This window comes from Chrysochloris asiatica, unplaced genomic scaffold (assembly GCF_000296735.1).
Source record: "Chrysochloris asiatica unplaced genomic scaffold, ChrAsi1.0 scaffold00035, whole genome shotgun sequence".
NCBI lineage: Eukaryota > Metazoa > Chordata > Mammalia > Afrosoricida > Chrysochloridae > Chrysochloris > Chrysochloris asiatica.
In genome coordinates, this window is record NW_006408553.1 from 13,385,521 (window position 1) to 13,407,547 (window position 22,027).

At 35.5% G+C, this 22,027-nt stretch overlaps 1 protein-coding gene across 1 annotated transcript in view; it reads left to right on the forward strand.

The window, feature by feature from the left end:
* Positions 1-22,027, forward strand: part of WHSC1L1 (Wolf-Hirschhorn syndrome candidate 1-like 1) — a 146,869-nt gene that overhangs the window by 99,278 nt on the left and 25,564 nt on the right. Inside the window, exons 10-15 of the mRNA XM_006859952.1 lie at positions 10-140; positions 670-798; positions 2,818-2,944; positions 14,949-15,146; positions 15,663-15,836; positions 20,685-20,831. Coding sequence (XP_006860014.1) covers positions 10-140; positions 670-798; positions 2,818-2,944; positions 14,949-15,146; positions 15,663-15,836; positions 20,685-20,831 — 906 coding nt within the window. The remainder of the gene's footprint in view (positions 1-9; positions 141-669; positions 799-2,817; positions 2,945-14,948; positions 15,147-15,662; positions 15,837-20,684; positions 20,832-22,027) is intronic.

Genomic DNA, 22,027 nt, shown 5'->3' on the forward strand with positions numbered 1-22,027 from the left:
TATATTAAGGTGCCAGCGAGATTTCAGATTCCTGTAAACCTCTAAAGAAAAGGAGTCGCGCCTCAACTGATGTAGAAATGACTAGTTCAGCGTACAGAGACACATCTGACTCCGATTCTAGAGGACTGAGTGATCTACAGGTAAATATGTGCAAGCATCTAGGCAAAGTGCTCTTTTCTTTTTGCTTTGCAAAATCAAAAGTAATGTTTTTCCTGGTTCATTTGGAGAAATCCGAGTATTTTAAAACTACACATAAAGAACAAATGACTCCCTGGTGGCGTAATGGGTTACACATTGGCCTGTTAACCCCATGGTTGGTGGTTCGAATTCACTAGTTGCTCCATGGGAGAGAGAGATAAGACTTTCTGTTCCTTTAGAAGTTACAGTTCTAAAAACCCTATATAGGGGTGCTATGAGTTGGAACTGACTCTATAGCAAACAGCAATGTAGGTGTCTTAACTTTACTAATCTCTATTTAACAGAAACATAGTTTTGTTTGTTTTAACTACAACTTTTCCCACAATACCAGACATAACGGGTTTAAGAAAGAAAAGAGGTTGTATTAAAGTCAATTTGAAGCAAGGCTCACTAGGTTTTTCACAGCGCCTAACTTTGATGGAGATGGTGTCTTGGTTTGTTTTTCTTTAAAATGTGCTGTTTCCCATGTAGGTAAGCTTTGGAAAGCAAGTAGATAGCCCTTCAGCTACTGCAGATGCAGATGTTTCTGATGTGCAGTCTGTGGATTCAAGTTTTTCAAGAAGAGGAATTGGAATGAGTAAGAAGGACACTGTGTGTCAGGTAGGCAGGTTATCAATCCTATGACTTGAAGCAATTGCTATAATGTTCTACCAATAAACAGATATACTTTGTGTTGAAGGTATCTTCTTTGTTAATTATAATACTTTAAAGCTGTAAATCTAAACGTCATTTCTGATTCTTTTGTTTTTGAATTGCAAGAGTTATTCATATGTAAATGTGATACACCATTGTTAGTTGTAAGTAAATGACAGATGTCTGATTTTAAAAACATTTCCTTAAAGTTGAGTTGACAACTTTTTAAAAATGCATATTACAAGGAGACTTCAAAAAACTCTTAGAACAACAGGATTAAAAGATAATTTTCCACAAAATTTTTAAAGCCCCTTTGTATTTTCTCTTCTTAAAAAATATTGCTTTGCCATGTAAAGTATACAGATCCCAAAGAAGAAATACAAAATAAAGTATAACATTTAAACTTCATACCATATTGGGTTTAGTAATAGTATCTAGTTCCAGTGATTCTCCAAGTGAGGTCCAAAGGCCTGCAACATCAACATTTTTGGGAAACTTATTAGAAATGCTGATTGTTGGGTCCCACCCCAGACCTACTGCATCATAAACACAACAGCAAAAAGATGGTAGAGATACACAATAGAATACTGTGTAACAATAAAGAAGAATGATGAATTTACAAAGCATCTCACAACGTGGATATATTTATTTGGGAGGACATTATACTAAGTGAGATAAATAATCACAAAAGGGCAAATACTATATGAGACCACTGTTATGAAAAAACAAAGAGCAAAAGTTTTACAGGAAAAAAAACATGTCTTTGATGACTACCAGGTATGGGAGGAGGGAAGGAGGAAAAATTACTAACTACATACAAGGTATTAATACTGGTGAAGGGAAAGGCATTATACAGTGTGGAGGAAGTCAGCACATGACCAAAGCCAAGGAAGATACTGAAAGGAATGCAAGAATAAAAGGCAATTAAGGTAATTACTATAGCATAGATAATCCTACAGCAATAGTAATAAATAATAATTTACAAACGGATACTTACATGTGCTAATGTAGTGTGGGAATATACAAGGGAGCACACTCACCTGCAGATAAAGGCTTGGCTGTGAATATTTCTACATATATAATTGCAGGTGCTGAACGTACATATGTTAATATAGACAATAGAGCACACAAGAGGCACAGTCATAAAGACTTCATGGGCATACCCAAACACCCTACAGGATGAAGTTCCTAGACTCAAAGGCAAAGAACCATATACTTGGAGGACATCTACTTCACTTGGCATAACATAGTTCATAAAAACAATGTTCTGCATCCTACTTTCATTCATAGTGTTTGGGGTCTTCAAAGCTTGGGAAAAGCCATTAAAATACAATTATTGATATCTTCTTGTCCAAAGCAGAAGAAAGATAAGAAAACCAAAGATTCAAGGGAGCAATTAGTCTAAAGGATTAATGAACCACATGAACCACAGCCTGTATGACCACAAGACAAGAAGAACCAGATGGTGCTCAGTTTCTACTACTAACTTATTCGGATCTCAGCATAGGGTCTTGCACAGAGTGGGAGAGAAAAGTAGAATAAAACGTCAAATTCACAAAAAGACCAAACTTCCTGGTCTGACAGAGACTAGAAGAATCCCTGAGACTATGGCCCTAACACCCTTCTGATTTAGAATTGAAACCATTCCTGGAGACTGTCTTTCAATCAAATCATAGGTCTGTGAAAAGGACCAAAAGGACAACATTTGCTCAAAAACAAAGGAGGAAGGAAGGTGTAGAAGATTTGAATGAGCAGAAATGAAGAATCCATGGTGGAAATGGGGAAAGTGCTGAAACATTGTGGGGAATACAGCCAGTGTCGTGGAACACTTTTGTACAAACTCTGTAAACATTCACCTAAAATACAATTTTTAAATTACAGAAAAAAAGAAAAGAAACTTGGGATGAAACCTAAGAGTCTACTTTAGCAGGAGATTCTGGTGTTTGCTAAAATGTTTGAACCACTGTTTTTTTTGCCATATGACAGATCTGTGAAAGCACTGGTGACACTCTGATTCCTTGTGAGGGAGAGTGCTGCAAACACTTTCACCTGGAGTGTCTGGGACTGACTTCGCTCCCTGATGGAAAGTTCATCTGCATGGAATGTCAAACTGGTAAGCTTACTTTACTTTGATATGAAAAAATAAACAAGGAGGAATATGCAGTGGCAGCAACGTCTTCCCTAGCATCTGATTCTCCTATTTTTATCTAGCTGATTTATATCTTCCCATAGCTTACTTCATACACACTCTGAAATAAAACACAGTGCTATTCAGTTCACGTGTAGTGGTTAAGCTCTTGGCTGCTTAACCGATAGGTTGGTAGTTTACACTTAGAAAGAAAGATGAGACAATCTGTCCATAAGATATATAACCTTGGAAACACTATGGGGCAGAATTTATAGTCTGTCTTACAAGTTTACTCTCAGTCATAATTGACTCAAGGACAATGCTTTTAGTTTTGTGATACAGCCTATTTTCAAAATTAAGACCTATTCAGTGGTTGTAGAGACTCCCTAATATTAAAAAGATAATTAACAATATTGCCTTCTTTTACCATTGTTGTTGTTGCTGTTGTGAAGTGCCGTGGAGTTGGTTCCACCTCATAGTGACACTGTATAGGGTTTCCAAAGAGTGCTGGTGGGTTTGAACACCAGCCCTGTAGTTAGCAGTCCAGTGTTTATCCAAACAAACGCTTGAGACATAAGCCTAATCAGTTCATTGAGATTTACTTGTGTTTTATCTAAGAGGTTATACAAAGTATTATGAATTCAGTTATTTTTCAGATAAAAACATTTTGTGTTCATTAAATCAGTTTAAAGTCCTTTAAGCTTTACTAAACTGTCAATCACAAACAATAGCCACAGTGAATTAAGTTCTGTTAAGTTGATTCCAACTCATAATGATTCTGTATAGAGTTTCCAAGGAGTGGCTGGTGGGTTTGAACATCCAAACTTGCACTTAGCCTGTACTTAGAAGTCCAGTGCTTATATTGCAGTACCACATCAGAACTACAAATATAAACGACCACTTATTAACATAATTTATCAAAAGAGAACTATGCAGGTTTATATTTCTTTTCTGTGTAGACATAAATCTAGATAAACTCATGATAAGAAGGAAGTAGAATTGTTTAATCTATAAAAAATCAACTAGCGATGGTATGGTAATGTTTTTAGGTATCATGTATGTATATGTATTTTTAAATTTTTATTATTTAAACTATGAATAACTAAGCCAATTGGATTACAAATATATATGATATCCTGATATTACCCCTGACTCATTGTTTGAGCACCATAACATGAAATAGGTACTAGTATTATATCTCTTCTCCAGAAGGGAAAACTAATGATTAAAAAGTTTAGTGCCTTGACCAATGTCACAAAGATAGCATCTGATGAAACTGGTATTTAAACCCAGGCAGCCCAGTTCTAGAGTTCTTGCTCTTTCCTGTTGTTTTCTACTACCTTGACTAAGTATCATGGAGATCATGAATACCCTCATAGACATACATGCACCACACAGCAAAAGAAGCTATAAAACTTTTAACACATAACGTATTTTTCGTATATAAAATATTTGATTTGTCCCATTTAGATTCTGCAGTGAAATTTTTCAGCATTTTGCCAAATATCTGCACATTGTTTTACTCGATCCTCAGAGTGTGTTTTGAATTTTTAAACATGGAGCCAGTACATATTCCTGGTTACCCACATAACCTGTCATCCCTCTTTTCTAAAACCCTATCACCACAATCATATATGTTATCTGCCTAGTTCTGGTAAGCACGTAAGATTATAGTTTTTAATTTAAACTGTTGATAAGACCTCATTTCTCAGTACTAAAATACTATTAGGACTTCTCTCCTAACTCTAGAATCCAGTAAAATTCTGTCAATAAAAATTAGGTGTAATCTAATTTGGTATACATCTATTAGGAAATTTAAGAGAGAAGGTTTGCTTTTTAAACTATTTTATGATAAATAAAATAAAATGTGTGATAAAGAAAAGACTACATTTTCCTGATTAGACCATATGTTAGGCCATAAAGCAAACTTCAATAAATTTTAAAATATCAAAATATTACAAAGAATCTTCTCAGATCTCCACATTCTAAAATTAGCTGTCAACAATAGGAAGATCAAGAAAAAATTTTAAATGCATAGAAATTGAATAGCACTCTGCCTTAAATCTACTGGGTAATAGAAGAAATAAAAAAATTCCTAGATTGAAGGAGAAGACAAAAAACAAACCATTGAGACACAACAAAAGAAGTGTTCAGAGGGCAATTTATAGCAATATGGGCACACATCAAAAAAAAAGAAAGAACCAAAATCAGCACCTTGACCACACATCAACAATTATTTTAAAAAGCAGCAGAGTAAGCCTACAGTCACCAGAAGAAAAGAAATAATAAAGGTTAGAGCGTAAATTAATGAAATAGGAAACAAAAACAATACAGAGAAAGAATCAACAAGACAAGAAGTTGGTTCTTTGAAAGGATCAATAAAATCAATAAACCATTGGCAAATCTAACAAAAGAAAAAAAGGAAAAGATGCAGGTAACACAAAGTAAGAAATGATATGGGTGACATCACAACAGAATAAAACAAAATAAAAACGATAACACAAGACCATGAATGGAATACAAATTTAAATCTTTCAACAAACTGATGTGACACTGGAGGTACTCACTCATCTATGCCAATAAATTTGGAAAGCAGCTACCTGGCCAACTGTTTGCAAGAGATCTATATTTGTGCCTAGTCCAAAGAGAGGGGCCCAAGAGAATGTGGAAACCATCCAACAGTATCATTAATATTGCATGCAACTAAAATTTTGCTAAAAATCATTCAGAAATGGCTGCAACAGTACATTGACAGGGAACTGCCAGAGGTTCAAGCCAGATACAGTTGAGGACATGGTACAAAGGATATCATTGCTGATGTCAGATTGATCTTGGCTGAAAGCAGAAAATACCAGAAAGACTACACAAAGGTTTTTGAGAGTTAGTATTCCAAAATAATTGTGCTCATGAGGGGCCTGTACATATACTAAGAGGCAGTTGTTCGAGTATAACAAGGAACAGTGAATGGTTTAAAACTAGGAAAGGTATGTGCCAGGGTTGTATTCTTTCACTATACATATTCAATCAGTATGCTGATAAAATAATTCAACTAGATGGATTATATGAAGAAAAATATGGCATCAGGGCTGAAGGAAGACTCATTAAGAATCTGTGATATGCAGATGATAATACCTTACTTATTAAAAGTGAAGAGGACTTAAAATACTTACTAATGAAGGTAAGAGACAACAGCCTTCAGTATGGGTTGCACCTCAACATAAAGGAAACAAAAATCCTCACCACTGGACCAGTAAATAACAGCTACATAAACAGAAGATTGAAGTTGCCAGAGACTTCATTTTGCTTGCATCAACCATAAACACTCATGGAAGTAGCAGTCACGAAATCAAACAATGTATTGCATTAGGCAAATCTGCTGCACAAAACCTCTTTAAAGTGTTGAAGAGCAAAGATCTAAGTTTGAGGACTAAGGTGTGCCTGATCCAAGCCATGGTTTTTCCGTAACTTCATATGCATGTGAAATTTGGACAGTGAATAAAGAAGACCATAGAAGAATTGAAGCATTTGAGTTATGGTGTTGGAGGGAAATATTAAAAGTACCATAGACAAATCTGTGTTGGAAGATGTACAGCCAGAATGTTCCATAGAAGCCAGGGTGGCCAGACATAGTCTCTCATACTTCAGACATATCAGGAGGAACCAGTCCCTGGAGAAGTATGTCATGCTTGGTAAAGTGGAGGGTAAGCGAAAAAGAGAAAGACCCTCAGTGAGATGGATTGACACTGTGTCAGCAGCATTGGGCTCAAGTGTAGCAATGATTGTGAGGTTGGTACAGAACCAGTTGGTGTTTCGTTCTGTTATACATAGGTCACTATGAGTTGGTACCGACTCGATGGCACCTAACAACAACAACAACAATGAAAAATTGTACTCCAATAAATTTAAAAATCTAGAAGAAATGTACAAATTTCCAGAAACACACAACTTACCTAAACTAACACAGGCTGAAATACAAAACTTGAATAGACCTGCAGCAAAAGAAGAAATTCATCATGTCATTAAAAGGCTCCCAACAAAAAATTCTTGGCCCAGAGGACTTTATTGGTGAATTCTACCAAACATTCAGCGAGGAGCTGATACAAATGCTACTCAAACTATCGTAGAATATAGAAAAGGAAGGGAACTCCCAAATTAATTTTATGAAACAATCATAACCCTGATAACAAAACCAGGCAAAGGCCTCACTGATAAAGAATTATAGACCAGTATCCCTCATGAACATATTAAAAATTCTCCACAAAACTCTATCCAATAGAATAATACATCATGACCAAATTGAATTCAAATGCATGGATAGATCAATATTTGAAAAACAATCAACATAAAAAATCCACCACATAAATAAACCAAAGGGTTAAAAACACATTACCATGGCCAGAGACGGGCAAGGATCACACGGAACCTTGGCAACCTAAGACAGAGCCATTGCCATGTTGCAATGAGTTTCATTGACGGGTAAGACTGAGGAATTCGCACTGACCTCCTAAGACAGGCAGCGTCCCTTAAACAAATAATAAATAAGGGGGAATTTGATGCAGACCGTGCAGACCCCGTCAGGAGTTCAAGTCCCTGTGGGCCCAAGCATTGCTGACCATCCAAACCATAGGCTCTGAGGATCAGACTTTAGCCACCTAGCAGACATAGCAAAATGTCCCTTATCTGATTATTTAGTTATGCTGGTTAGTAATTCCATACATGAGCCCTGGATATACCCACAGATAAATGTAGAGACCTTCCCTAAAAGCCGAGACTGTAAATTCCAAAAAGGCAAAGTTTTTCCCAAAAAAAAAAAAAAAAAACTAAAGAGGATAGAGAGAAACTCTGTTAACTGATGGTATGTGGAGCGGATTATAATCAATGTAATGAAACAAGGTATATGAATGTTTGAATGTGAAACCGATGATGTGCCCTGAAAACTTTCACTCAATCCACAATAAAAACCTTAAAAAAAAAAAAAAAATTACCATATCAGTGGATGCTGAAAAGGCATTTTACAAAACCCAACACTCTAGCCTGATAAAATGAACTTCTGGTATGGCATTGTAAGATCAGCACTGGACTACTAACCATAAGGTCAGCAGTTCAAACCCACCAGTTGCTCTTTGAACACCCTATACAGAGTTGTGAGTCGGCGCTGTGGAATAATGCGTTGGACCACAAAGTCTGTTTGAACTGCAAGGTTAGCAGTTTAAATACACCAGCCTCTCCTCAGAAACCCTATATTGGGTTGCTGTGAGTCATAATCAACTAGATGACAGTTCACAACAACATCCTGATAAAACGGACTTCTGGTGTGGCACTGTAGGATCAGCACTGGACTGCAAACCACAAGGTCAGCAGTTCAAACCTACCAACTGCTCTTTGGAAACACTATACAGGGTTGCTATGAGTTGGAAGCAATCGAAATCACTTAACAACAACAATAATCCTGATAAAAAATAAACAACAAAATAGTCAAAACAGCCTGGTACTGGTACAATGAAAGGCACATAAATCAATGGAACAAAATTGAGAATGGAGAAGTAAATTTGTTCACCTAAAGTCAGTTGATCTTCAAGAGCTGAAACACATTAAATGGGGAAGAGATAGTCTCTTCTACATAGTGCTGGCAAAACTGGAAATCCATTTGCAAAAGAATGAAATGTGACCCACATCTCACACCACAATACAAAAACCAACTCAATGTGGATTAAAGACTTAAATATGAAATCTAGAACTATAAAGATCATCAATGAAAAAACAGGGACACACTTAGATGCTCTGATACATGGCATAAGTACAGTATGAAACATAACTGACAACACACAAACAGCAAAAGACAAAAATAGACATTAAGTGCCATCAAGTTGGTTCCGTCTCATTGCGACCCTGTATAGGGCTTCCAAAGTGAGTTTCAGCTGCCGACCTTGTGGTTCAAACCAACCTTGGGGTCCAATGCTTTATCCTATGGCACCTTGGAGTCCTGGGACTCCAAAAAGATGACTAGGATCTCCTAAAAATTGTATACTTTTATGCAATTTTTAACTAAAGAGTAAAAAGAGAACCCATAGACTGGGAAAATGTTTTGCAGTGGCCTTTCAGACAAGGGACTACTCTCTAAAATTTATAGAATACTTCAACACCTCAACAAGAAGACAAATGTAATCCAGTTAACAAGAGGACAGGGGACTTACATACACACTTCATTAAAGAAGACATTCACCGGCCATCAAACACATGAAGAAATGCTCAAGATCATTAGCCACTGTTGTTGTTGTTGTTAAGTGTTTTCAAGTCGGTACCGGCCCATAGTGACCCTGTATAGGGTTTCCAAGGAGTAGCTAGTAAGCTTGACCTGCCAACCTTGTGATTCAAACCGACCTTGAAGTCCAGTGCATTAGCCCACAGAACCACAACAGGACTCCATTAGTTATGCATGTAAGTGTCCATTAGCCATTAGTGAGATGCAAATCGAAACAGCAGTGAGATACCATCATTGATAACAAAGTTCAAAAAAACAGTAACAAATGCTGACAAGTGAGTGGAGAGACTGGGACCCTCCTGTACTGTTAGTAGGACTGTAAAATGGTGCAACCACTGTGGGAGACAGTATGGCGCTTCCTTAAAAAGTTGGAAATAGAAATATCATATGACTCTGCAGTCCCTCTACTTGGTATATATCCTCAAGAAATGACATCTGCAACATGAATAGATACATGCACACACATGTTCATTGCAGCACTACTGACAATAACAAAAACATTGAGACAGCCCATCAACAGAATGGTTAAACAAACTTTGGTACATAGCACTATGGAATACTACACAACACTGAAGAATAATGTTGAATGTGCAAAACACTTCATAACATGGATAAACCTAGAGGATATTATGTTGAGTGAAATTAGTCAATCACAAAAGGGTAAATAATGTATCAGAGACTACTGTTGTGAAAAGTTAAATGGTTCTTCTGCTAAAAGAAACATTCTATGATAGTTACCAGGGGTGGGAGGAAAGGGAAAATTATTCATGGGGTAGACGGTAGACACATATTAACTTGGGTGATGGAGAGCACAATATATAAGAAGATGGAGGTTGACAGAAGACAGGTGAAGGCACAGGGAGGTATACAGAGGCTAGAGTTATAGAGGTAAATAGTGTTATATATACAACCTTGGAATAACAGTGTTCTGTGGGTAGACACATGGACAGATACACAGGATGAATTGGTATAGGAGGAAGAGTGAGAGTATACTCACAAATGCATAAGGGTTTGAAAGAGAATATTTGTACATGGGTATTTACCTTTGCTACAAATACAACTATGAATGTGGCAGAGTATACAGTGGGCAAAATGGTGAAAACTTTTTAGATACTATCAATCATCTTAAGGCAATGAGTTGCTGGACCTCGGGGCACGTTACCATAGTCTCAGGGGACACCATGATGAATTAGCATCAGATAGTCCACAAAGACAGTGTCCTCCACCCTGTTTAGATGAGCAGCATCTGGCATCTTAAAGCTCACGAGTGACCATCTAAGATGCAGCTGTTCGTCCCTCTGTGAATGGAAAAAAGTGATGAGAATTGAAGATGTTGTTGTTGTGAAGTGCCGTCGAGTCGGTTCTGACCCATAGTGACCCTATATAGGGTTTCTGAGGAGCAGCTGGTGAATTTGAACCACTGGCCTTGCAGTTCAAAAGCTTTGCAGTCTGGCACATTCTTGGAATTAATTAGTCTGGTGGACTAATTGAACATGTGAGTATCAGTCTCCACGACTCTGAGACCAGAAGAACTAGATGGTGCCTGGCTACCACTACCATCTGAACTGCTATGAAAGGTAACCCATTAGAAAGTCCCAGAATAGAATTGGAGAAAATGTGGAACAAAAGTCAAAATTATAAAAAATAAAAAATAAATAAATAAATAAAAGCAGGCTTACTGCTCAGAAAGAGACTTGAGGAACCTGAGACTATGGTCCTCATCTATTCTTCAGGCTTGGAAGAGAACTAACTCTCATGGCCTAATTTCCCACTAAACAGTAAATAAGTATATAGGGGGCACAACAACACTAGTAAGGCATGCTTACCATGGAAGGGTCAATCATTCATGGTCAAAAGGGTAACATTTGAGATGGGATGGGACAATGGATGGAATGGAACTAGGAGCCACAGAGAGGAAGTGGGATAACTGCCATTGCATAGAGGGGGGATTGCAGTCATTGAGATGAAGCAAAATGTAAAACTGAACATGTAAAAGACAAAATGTAAATCTTCACTCAAAAACTTAAGAAAAAAGGTTAAAAGATTTTCTTGATAAAATAAACATTCTATGATGGGTACTAGAGGTGGGAGGGAAGGGGAAATTATTCACTAGGTAGAGGTTATACACATGTTAACTTGGATTATGGGGAAGGCAATATACAAAAGTTTTTAATCTTCATGAAGACCAATTCCTAGTGAGAATGGAAGGTGTTTATATGATACAGCTCTAAACTTAAGTCTTAAAGGGGTTTCATATTTCACCTTTCTGTTAGTATAACAATTTCACTAAAATAGTTTTCATTTATAGTAAGCTTATTTTAACCATTATATCAATGAAAGCCTCTTGCATTTTTATATACAGTAGATTTAATTTTATCCATTATACAAAGCTATGAAGTCACACCTTGTACTTTAAAAATTTTTTTTAATTTTTAAAAAATTTTGTTATTTTATAAAGTTCTATTGCTTTTATTTCTACATACATGTTAAAATAGAATTTTAAATTACCTTATTTGCAATGAGACAATGACAATAGAATCCTACTATACTAAATATTCCTGCAACAAAACCAATCAAAAAAGAAATAGAACATCTTAGTTGTAAATACAGATTTTAAAGAAGTTTTGTAATTCAGTCTGTTTGAAAAGACTAAGGCTTTCCAACATCAAAGAACATCAGTAAAATCCTAATAACTTTCATTTAAAAACAAAATCCCCAAAAAACTATTCCTTGTCTTTTTTTCCCTTCAGATTTCTTATAGGCATTAAAAGGAAAAAATTGGGCAAAAGACTTGAACACTTTCTAAAACATGATATTCAGATGGCCAGTAATTTTCTCATAAGGTTGTCATAATTTGAAATTCTTTGTTTCCATCTAAGTATATATGTGTTTTAATCTTTGACTCTCTTGTCAATCTTTTGTTCGTGTGCATGAAAAAAGACATGAACAAATAATTGACAAAAGAGTCAAAAATAGGGTGTTAATGGTTTTCTTATCCTTTTTAACATTTAAAATTTGTATATAATGACACAAGTTAGTATTATGGCAACACATTATTATAAAACATTAAAATAACAGCTCAAGCTGAAGTCACCCTTGAATGTCACACTGAATCCTAGGCCCCTACTCAATTCCAGCCCTCTTCAGAGGTACTAATTAACATTCAATATGGAACCCTCTTTGTGTCTTTTTCTTAATGTGTCTGTGTGTATATATAGTTTGTATGTATAATAATTTGTGTGTGTGTTATAATAAAAATAATCATACTATTCTGTAGCTTACTTCTTTAAACTGGTTTGTCTTGGAGCTCTTCTTATATCAATACAGATATTTTGTACTTCAGGGTTTCCAAGGAGCATCCGTTGGTACTTATCCAACAACGCCACACCAGGACTCCCTAACATGGCTATACCAGTTTACTTAACTATTCCCCTGTTGAAATATATTTGAGTTGCTGTCAGTCATTTGCAATTACAAACAATGTTTTGTTGTTGTTGTTGTTAAGTGCTGTCGAGTCGGTTCCGACCCATAGCGACCCTGTACAGGGTTTCCGAGGCTGTAAATCTTTACGGGAGTAGAAAGTCTCATCTTTCTCCCACGGAGCCGCTGGTAGTTTCAAACTGCTGACTTTGCGGTTCGCAGCCCGATTCGTAACCACTATGCTACCAGAGCTTAGTGAACATAATTTTATATGTGTAAGCCTAATGCACATATCAAGAAGTGGCATTCTTAGGAAGTGAATTTTTTTCCTTTTAATGAACACTACCCATTTGTCTTGTCAGGTAGTTTCTTCCAACTTAAATCCTACCAGCAGTATATGAGAGTACTTGTTTCCTTACGTCATAACCAATAGTTGGTCCCTTTTTTCCTATTAGATGAATTACTTCAATAATGTTTAATTTAATATGCATTTATTTGACTGCTAGTAAAATTGAACATTTTTTCTTTATATTTATTTTGTCTTTTTGTTTTTTCTGAATTGCTTGTGCATTTTTATATTAGATTACTTTGTTTTCTGTATTGATTTACAAGCCTTTGAAGGCCTTCTTTAATTTTTCCTAGATGTGTTACATATATTTTCTTTATAAGTGAACTTTCTATATTGTAAAGCATAATCTTTTGTCATTTTTGTTGCATGTATGTTTCCAAATGTTTGTCTTTTAATTTATTTCTTCTTGTTTTTCTACTCTTACCTCTATTGACATTATTTCTTCCTTTAAATGTTGACAGAATTCGCCCCTAAAGCCATCTGGGCCTGGAATTTTCTTTGTTGGAAGGCTTTTAATTATAGTTTTAATTTCTTTAATAACTTACAGACTTATTCCTTTTTTCCCCCCAATGCTATATAACATTGTATAAAGTTGTATTTTTCTAAGAATCTGTTCATGTATTTAAATTTGCAAAAATAATTACAAAAGTATAGTGATATTTTTATTAGCTTTCTTATGTTTTATATTACCTAACCCCTGTTTTTAAATTAGCCAAAATTAGGCATATCCACTGTCAACCATGGAGTCTTGGTGTGGCACTGTGGGATAAGTACTGGACCTCAAGATCATTTGAAGTGCAATGTTGGCAGTTCAGACCCACCAGGTGCTCCTTGGAAACCCTAGACAGAGTCACACAGAGTCGGAACTGACTCAACAGCACTTAACAACAACAACAACAACCCTTTACCATGAATATGGAACTCTTGGGTGCCATGAATGATAAGTGCTTGACTACTAGCCACAAGGTTGACAGTTCTAATCCACACAGAGACACTTCAGAAAACATGCCTAGTGACCTGCTTCTGAAAGGTCACAGCCTTAAAAAATCATGTAGAACAGTTCTGATCTGATACACCAGGGGGTCACCATGAGCAGGAATTGACTTGACAGCAGTTAACAACAGTCAGGAATAGCAGTCATTTTTTTTTTTTTTTTTTTTAATAAAGAACCAACTTTTGATGTGTTAATTCTTTCAATGTATGTTGATTTCACATAATTCTGAGGAATATTTTCACTGGATATGTATTCTAGATTGGTACTTCCTTCTTTCAGTTCTTTGAAATTAGCATTTTATTCTCTGGCGTCCATTTTTCTCTTCCAGCCAGCTTCTCAGTATTATTGTTATCTCTAAAGTTAATAGGTATTTTTTTGTTGTTGGTGGTGCTTTTCATATTTTTTTCCTTTGTCTTAAAAGTTTTTGTTTTGTGTCTTTTACATAAAGAAGTTATAAGTGACTTTCTAATGGAATCTGTCTTGTCTTTGATATTTCTTTTAGTTCTGTGTTGGAAAGACTTGCACACTCCCAGTTCCCAAATGTTGAAAATCTCTGTTTTGGATTTTCTATGGAATTAATTTTGGTTTAGAGTGAGAAGTGACATCTAAATTCTTTTCTGTGATATACATCCAAATTGATAATCAACTATTCTAACAAAAATTGTGGAATGTTTTCATTTGACCATTTATTTTAAACGACTTTAAATGTTAAGTTCTTGTATATACTTTGTTGTTGTTGCTGAGTGCTGAATCAGTTCCTACTCATAGCAATCCTGTATAGGGTTTCTGAGGAGCCATTGATGAGCTTGAACCGCTGATCTTGTGATTCAAACCAACCTTGCAGCCCTGTCCATTAACCCACAGCACTTTGGGCATAGTAGCTCTTTAATCTTAGTAGATGCTTTTAAAAGGAATATATTTTCACCAGATTTTATTTAATCTATGTTCCTCACCAATTTTCCAGGGCAGCACCCATGTTTTTCATGTAAAGTATCTGGTACAGATGTGAAGCGTTGTTCTGTTGGTGCCTGTGGGAAATTTTATCATGAAGCCTGTGTCCGAAAATTCCCCACTGCCATTTTTGAGTCAAAAGGATTCCGATGTCCCCAGCATTGCTGTTCTGCCTGCTCCATGGAGAAGGATATCCACAAAGCAAGTAAAGGTAAAACAGTTAAAGAAGGGGACAAAGATTCTTTTTTTTTATTTCCCCTGGGTACAATGGCAAATAATATATTAAGTGCATTATTATAAAGAAGATGGGGTATTTTCCCTCTGTTTGTTCATCTGCACATACTCATATATATAACTTTGTATGTAACATATTCATCAGCCACAATAGATATCAATGTTAAGTCAGGATTAGGTTCTAAATTCAGACTATAAGAGAAAATTCCATATGTTCAGAATTACCATGGAAAATCCTTTAGGCAGATAACACACTTGGAGCCACCATCGCCTCAGCACTGGAGCAAACACTTTTCTTTGGATGAGCATTTGGCTTGCATTTATGGGCATTGTATCATAGGAATGACAGAGCCCAGACTAGTAAAGAAACACTTTTATCATACTATAACCAGCATTATATGTGAACCCAGAAAAGCCAAACTCCAAAATACTTATTTCATATCTTGTTGATGGCTTAAAACATAGATTCCTTTCTTGACTTGCCTTTAAACAGGTCGCATGATGAGATGTTTAAGATGTCCCGTAGCCTATCACTCAGGAGATGCTTGTATTGCTGCCGGGAGCATATTTGTGTCCTCCTACATTCTCATCTGTAGTAATCATTCAAAACGGAGCAGTAATTCTTCCTCTGCTGTAAATGTAGGATTTTGTTTCGTTTGTGCAAGAGGTGAGTATGTTTTTTGTTTGTTTGTTTGTTTGTTTTTTTGGAGTTCATTGACTTATTTACTCATTAAAATATTCTCAGCGTTGGGAGAGAAGTCAAATCACCTACTTCAATTGCTCACCCAGTACAGAATACCATTTTATAACATCCTGTTTCCTTTTTATTGTCTTTTATTTTTTAGAGCAGTTTTAGATTTACTGAGAAATTATACAGAAAATCTTACATCCATGTGGTACATTTGTTACCATTGATGAACCAGTATTCATTGACATACCATTTTTAATTAAAGCCCATATTCTACATTAGAGTTCTGTATAGCTGTATAATGTTTAACATCACATTGTGGCCACCAGTACAGTATCAGGCAGAATAGTTTCACTGTCATGAAAACATCCTGTACTCCACCTAATAATCTTCCCACTCACCACTAAATTCATAGTTCCATTTTATAGCCCCTTTTATAACATTGGACTCCCTAATTGTCAGAATATATTAATTCTTCCACAAGTGAAGCTAAAATCAAATTTTTTATAACAGAATTATAAATGTTTATAGTTTTTCTATTTTGAACATCAAAAAGTTCATCTATTACTTTCTCTGCAAACCATAATTTTATTAGAACTAGACCCTTCCCATGTCAGGATCTTTCTTCATTCAGAGCTTTTAACTGATCGAGATTTCACTTGAAAGGCAAGACTAACACATTTGTTTTTCAATTGTTTATGTTATATTTTGTAAAATTTTGTAATATCCAGTAATGGAGGCCTGATGGGACACAGCCAAAGCAGTATAATTCATGATGTTAGTTAAGAGCCAGCTATATAGTCTTTCTTACTTGCCAGCTATTTATATTGATTTATCTGGCCTTCATGCTAACTAAAAACAATACTTTGTCCCAGGGGTGAGGTGGGGTCAGTGAACTTGAGTTCATGATAAATAGGAAATAAAACTAATTTAGTTGAATATGATACAGAGTATCCAGCTTTATCACAACTGTGAAAGAAGTATAAAACAGTTTTAGTACTTATTAAACATTTTAGAAACCAATTAATATTATTTCCAAGTGCAGTTTTTTTATTCTCTTTTTTGAAAAGTGGGTTTCTCAGTTTTTAAACTTCTCTTATTGTGAAATATTTGAAAGGACTTGAAGGCATATCAATTAATTTAGTCTGCATTGAAGATGAAGGGTTTTGGGGGTTTGTGCTTTTGGTGTTCCTTTTTGTTTTGCTTTGTTTTTGCTTTAGGAGATAAAACTTTTAATTTGGCGAAATACTATAAAACATACCTTAATAAAGAATTGAGGTAGTATGATAGATCTTAAGTTGTTTTGCTTTTGTATGGCTCTTTTTATTCTAATAGGAGAGGTGAGTAGTAAAAGACTGAATTGGTGACTCCTTTATGTAGCAGCCAGCTGGGTCCATTGTACACACTACTTTCAGTTTGCCAATGTTTTGTAAGCATATCAGACTGTCTGCCAGTAGAGGGAGAAGCATAATGTCTTTCTTTACTAGAGCAACTACAACTGTATTCTGCTTTGAAACATGCCTGCTAAATGGAGGGGTAGGTCTGAAATGTTTCATGCCACAATGCTATTACAGGTCATAAGATTAAGATAGGTGTAAGAAACAAGAAGCCATCACTAGTTTCTTTTCCATCTCCCCACGTCTAAGAAAGCAATTCTAGGAAGAAATACTGAATTATCAAATTAGTTTTAGAGACTTTTAAGCCAAGTAATGGTAGTGAATACCTCTATCACTCTGAGCTCTTTTTATCCTATCATTTTTAGGCACTTCCTTGTACTGGCAGTTTATAAGCCTGCATAACTAACTGAGCCAACGTTTTAAATTCCAAGTATATAACTGTACATTGGCTTACCTTAGGGTACACTCTGAATCAAATATCATCTGGATACTAACCAAGGTTTTTCTTCTGCTTCATTCAGTAATTAGTAAACCTATAAAACAATTACTTTCAGGTATTTTCCATTTAGGACTAGTAGAAAGTGGTCCACGCTGATAGGACCTAGTCTCTAGCTATTTTAGCCTTAAGTGAAAGTTTGATTAAAAAATGAAAATGGGATGGGGACCCATTTTTTTATCAGAACAATCTTTGTTGTGTCTGATCAATTTGGCAATTATTCTGAAAGATTTATTTAAGTACAAATTTCAAGCAAAATTATTTCATTTCCAAATACAACCTCCCTCCATTCTCTTTAATTCCATTTTTCATAAACTTTTGAAGCCCTCTCATATATTAGCTGTGAAATGAAGGTTCATTAAACAAACCTTCCTTTTTTTTTTACTTCAACATTCAAAAAGAAGGTATATTGTAAACAATCAAATGTTGAGATTTGAGAAGGCTTGGAGTCTTGTTGTGGTGCTGTAGGATAAACACTTGACTGCTAACTGCAAGGTTAATTTGCTTTGAGTCGGAACTGACTTGACAGCACTTAACAGCAGCAAATATATAGAAGTTTTTCAGAAGTAAACATAATGTGTTCTTTTATCAGTATTCATAGAAGCTAAACTTTTTTTAAAGGAGACCATAACCATAGTGGTTATGAATCAGGCTGCTAACCTCACGGTCAGCAGTTCGAAACTGCCAGCTGTTCCGTGGGAGAAAGATGAGACTTTCTGCTCCCGTAAAGATTTACAGCCTCGGAAACCCTGTACAGGGTCACTATGAGTCAGAACCGACTCCACGGCACGTAACAACAACCATAGTCAAAGGAGCTCTGGTAGTGTAGTGGTTACGAGTTGGGCTGCTGACCTCAAGGTCAGCAGTTCAAAACTACCAGGTGTTCCACAGGAGAAAGATGAGGTTTTCTTCTCCTGTCAAGATTTACAGCATCGGAAACCCTGTACAGGGTCGCTATGAGTCGGAACCGACTCCACGGCTTATAACAACAAAAATAACCATAGTCAATTCAGACACAAAAAGAGACACTTTATTTAACCTTGTATTTTGATGTTAGGACACTTTGCTTTTTTTGAGTTTGCCTTTCCCCCTCCTCAGAGAGAACTTTTGGGTTCGTTTTTGGTTATCAGTTGCTTAAAATCATTAAGCTAGTTTTGAAGGACTGAAAATGTCCAGAAATCTATTCAGAAAGACTTAGAGGACCATTGCTGTCTCTTCTCCTTCCAGCTTACTCTTGGTTTAGGAAATGTTAGACATTTTTCATTGTTTTATCTATTCTTTAGTATTTCCTTTCATCTAGAGGGTAGTGTAGACTAAACGTTAGTTTCTTTGCAGTGATAATTTAAAATGGAAAAGGTAGGTTATATTTTCTTTTCATTTTATTAATAATAATATTTTTGTATGTGTGAATCAAACTTAGTAGACTTTTATCTATATAAATTGTCATAATTGCCCTATGAAGTTTTTCCCATATTTTAAATGGATGAAAACACTGAAGCCCAGATATAAATCATTTAACTAACATCACATAAATTGTTAATGAAGGACCGGTATGTGTGTCTGATCTTTCTTATTTTAAATCTCATGTTTTTTATACTGTACTGTCTCCTATTAAATGTTTGAAATGTATTTTGACATTGCCTGACGTTTGCTTGAAGATTATGTTATTAGCGATTTCATGTTCCATTCTGTCATCTGAGCCAGAGGTATTTCTTGAGTCTGTCTCAGTGTAGGATAGCACCAGATGAAAATAATGGCCACAGAAAAAAGTAAATGAGTAGCCCATTTAAAAGCAAAATTTTCCCCTCACCTCAAAATGATCTCTAAATTAAATTACTGTTGTGATTTGCATTGGAAAATCCTTGGCATTAATAAGTGACCAAGATTGAGAAATTTCCTTGGTTTCACAGTTCCTTAAGTTTAGGATCTAACCCATGCTAAGGAGTGAATGGAGAAAAGAGAGGCACTAGTTGTATGTAGCACATCTTGTGTTTCCTTCAGACAGGATAACTGTGTTGGTGGATTTCAAAAGGATTATTTTTATAAATTTGTAGGTTGATAATAATTTTATATTGTGGCAGAAAAAATTTGTAAATAATTTGCATTTCCTCAGTGAAATCTAACAAACTAAACCCAAGATCATCATCTTTATTGATAAAGTTTCATTATCTGGCAGAGGAAGCTAACATTTATTGTATCTCAAGATACGAGTGGAGGAAAGGAGAGAGTTATTTCTGTCTTTCAAGTGCTATTTAATATATTGAAGGTGGATCAGGGCCTGTCATATTATGTAAATGATTCTAGTTAATCAAATGATGTGTCCTTTTTTTTTTTTTTAACTGTAATAGTAGTATTTATCAATATTAAGGAATATAGCTTTGTTTTCGTTAGGTTTTCAGTATGATGTCAAATTCAGTTTGCATATTCAAATTAATTTGGAGTTTTTTCTGAGGTATATATAGGTTCCTATACAGGATCAAAGGTTTCCTTGAGGTGCCATGGTTAAAGCACTTGGCTGCTAAGCCAAAAGTTGGGTGTTGGAAGCCAGCAGCTACTCCCTGGGAGAAAGATGTGGCAGTCTGCTCTTAACAGATGACAGCCTTGGGCACCCTCTGGGGCAGTTCTGTTCTGTCCTGTAGAGTTGCTGTGAGTCAGAGTTGAATAGACAGCAATGGATTTGGTTATTTAAAAAAAAAATTTTCCCCTGTATGTAGGAACAAGATATTGAGTAGTCCAGGTTCCCTTTAATAACTAGAAAGTCTTTTCTTTCACATCTTTCTTTTTCTTCATATTCTCTTCCCCAGCCCTGATCCCTATCCCCAACTTCAAAGCATAGCTACATAATAGGTGTTGGTTTTTGTTTTGTTTTTTTTCCCTTCATGGAATCATGGGTAGTTTCATTGCAGCTCACCTCTTTCTGTTTGTTTCGTATAGGGCTGATAGTTCAGGACCATTCAGACCCCATGTTCAGTTCATATGCCTATAAATCCCACTACCTACTGAATGAATCAAATCGTGCTGAGTTGATGAAATTACCTATGATTCCTTCTTCGTCAGCTTCCAAAAAGAAATGTGAGAAAGGTAATAACAATCAAAATAGTTTGTCTTGCTTTTATTTTTGAATTACCTTTTTTCTTTCTTTCTTTCTTTAAAAAAAGGGGGAAATGTATGCCTGTCAAGCACCATTTGTTGCTTTTGGTAAATTCTGCCTTGGTCATTGTGACTGTGTCTTCATATATGGCTGACAAAATTATTAAAAAGGGCTTAAAATAATTCCATTATTACAAAATTTTACCTACTCTTCTCCTTGAATGAATTTTCATACATTTCATAATCTGTGGGTTACTCAAATTAAAAGACTAGAGTTTTGTTTAATATAGAATATTCTAAGGGTTCTTTCTCTTTTTGCCTGATGCAGAACTACCATTCATGTTAGAAAGAAGAGAGAGTGTGTAATTTGTTACTAACTTTTAACTAAATAACAAGATGGGTCATTAAATAGAAGGAAAGTAAGATACTGATACTTTGAAATTTGATTTTGAATACATTTTATCATTTGTTTTTTAAATGTTTTGCTTAAGAAAGATGCTATGAAAACTAGTTGCCCTTCTCCAGGAAATGTCTTAGGAGACATTTGTAGGCGGTTGGGAGGATATACTGGATATCCGAAGGCAGCCCAAATGAATCAGACAATTGATTTGGAATGGTTTATCCCACAGAGAATTACGAGCTAAATGTATATTTATAGTCTCCCAGTTAATTTAATCAATGGAAGAGAACTTTATCTTGTGTTTAGCTTTACATAGACTACTTATAACAAAAGAAAAAGGTAATTTAGTAGTTATGTGTTATTTGGGAAGATACTATCCCAATAGGTAAAATAAATGATCATGAAAAGTGAAGGTCTTTTCCTTTATACATTCCCGTTGTGGTCTAGGGGGCCAGTTTGAGAATCTTTAAAGAAAATTGTCTTAATAACTGAATATACCATATATGTGTAGTAGGTATAAAAGGAGGCTTCAAAAAGTTTGTGAAAAAATTGCATTGTCTTTCAATTCCAATTTCCATGAACATTTCTAAGCCTCCTCATATATGAAATGGGCTTTTGTTTCATTCTTTGTGTTGCCTATTTGATGAATTTCTTCTCTTTGTCAGACATCTGAAGTGGCAACTCAAGATTAAGAGAAAGTAACTAAGCAAGTGGATTAGAATCTATGGAGAAGTAGATTGGGGAGAGTATTGTTTTTTGTTTTTCCATTGAAGTCAGATTATATATC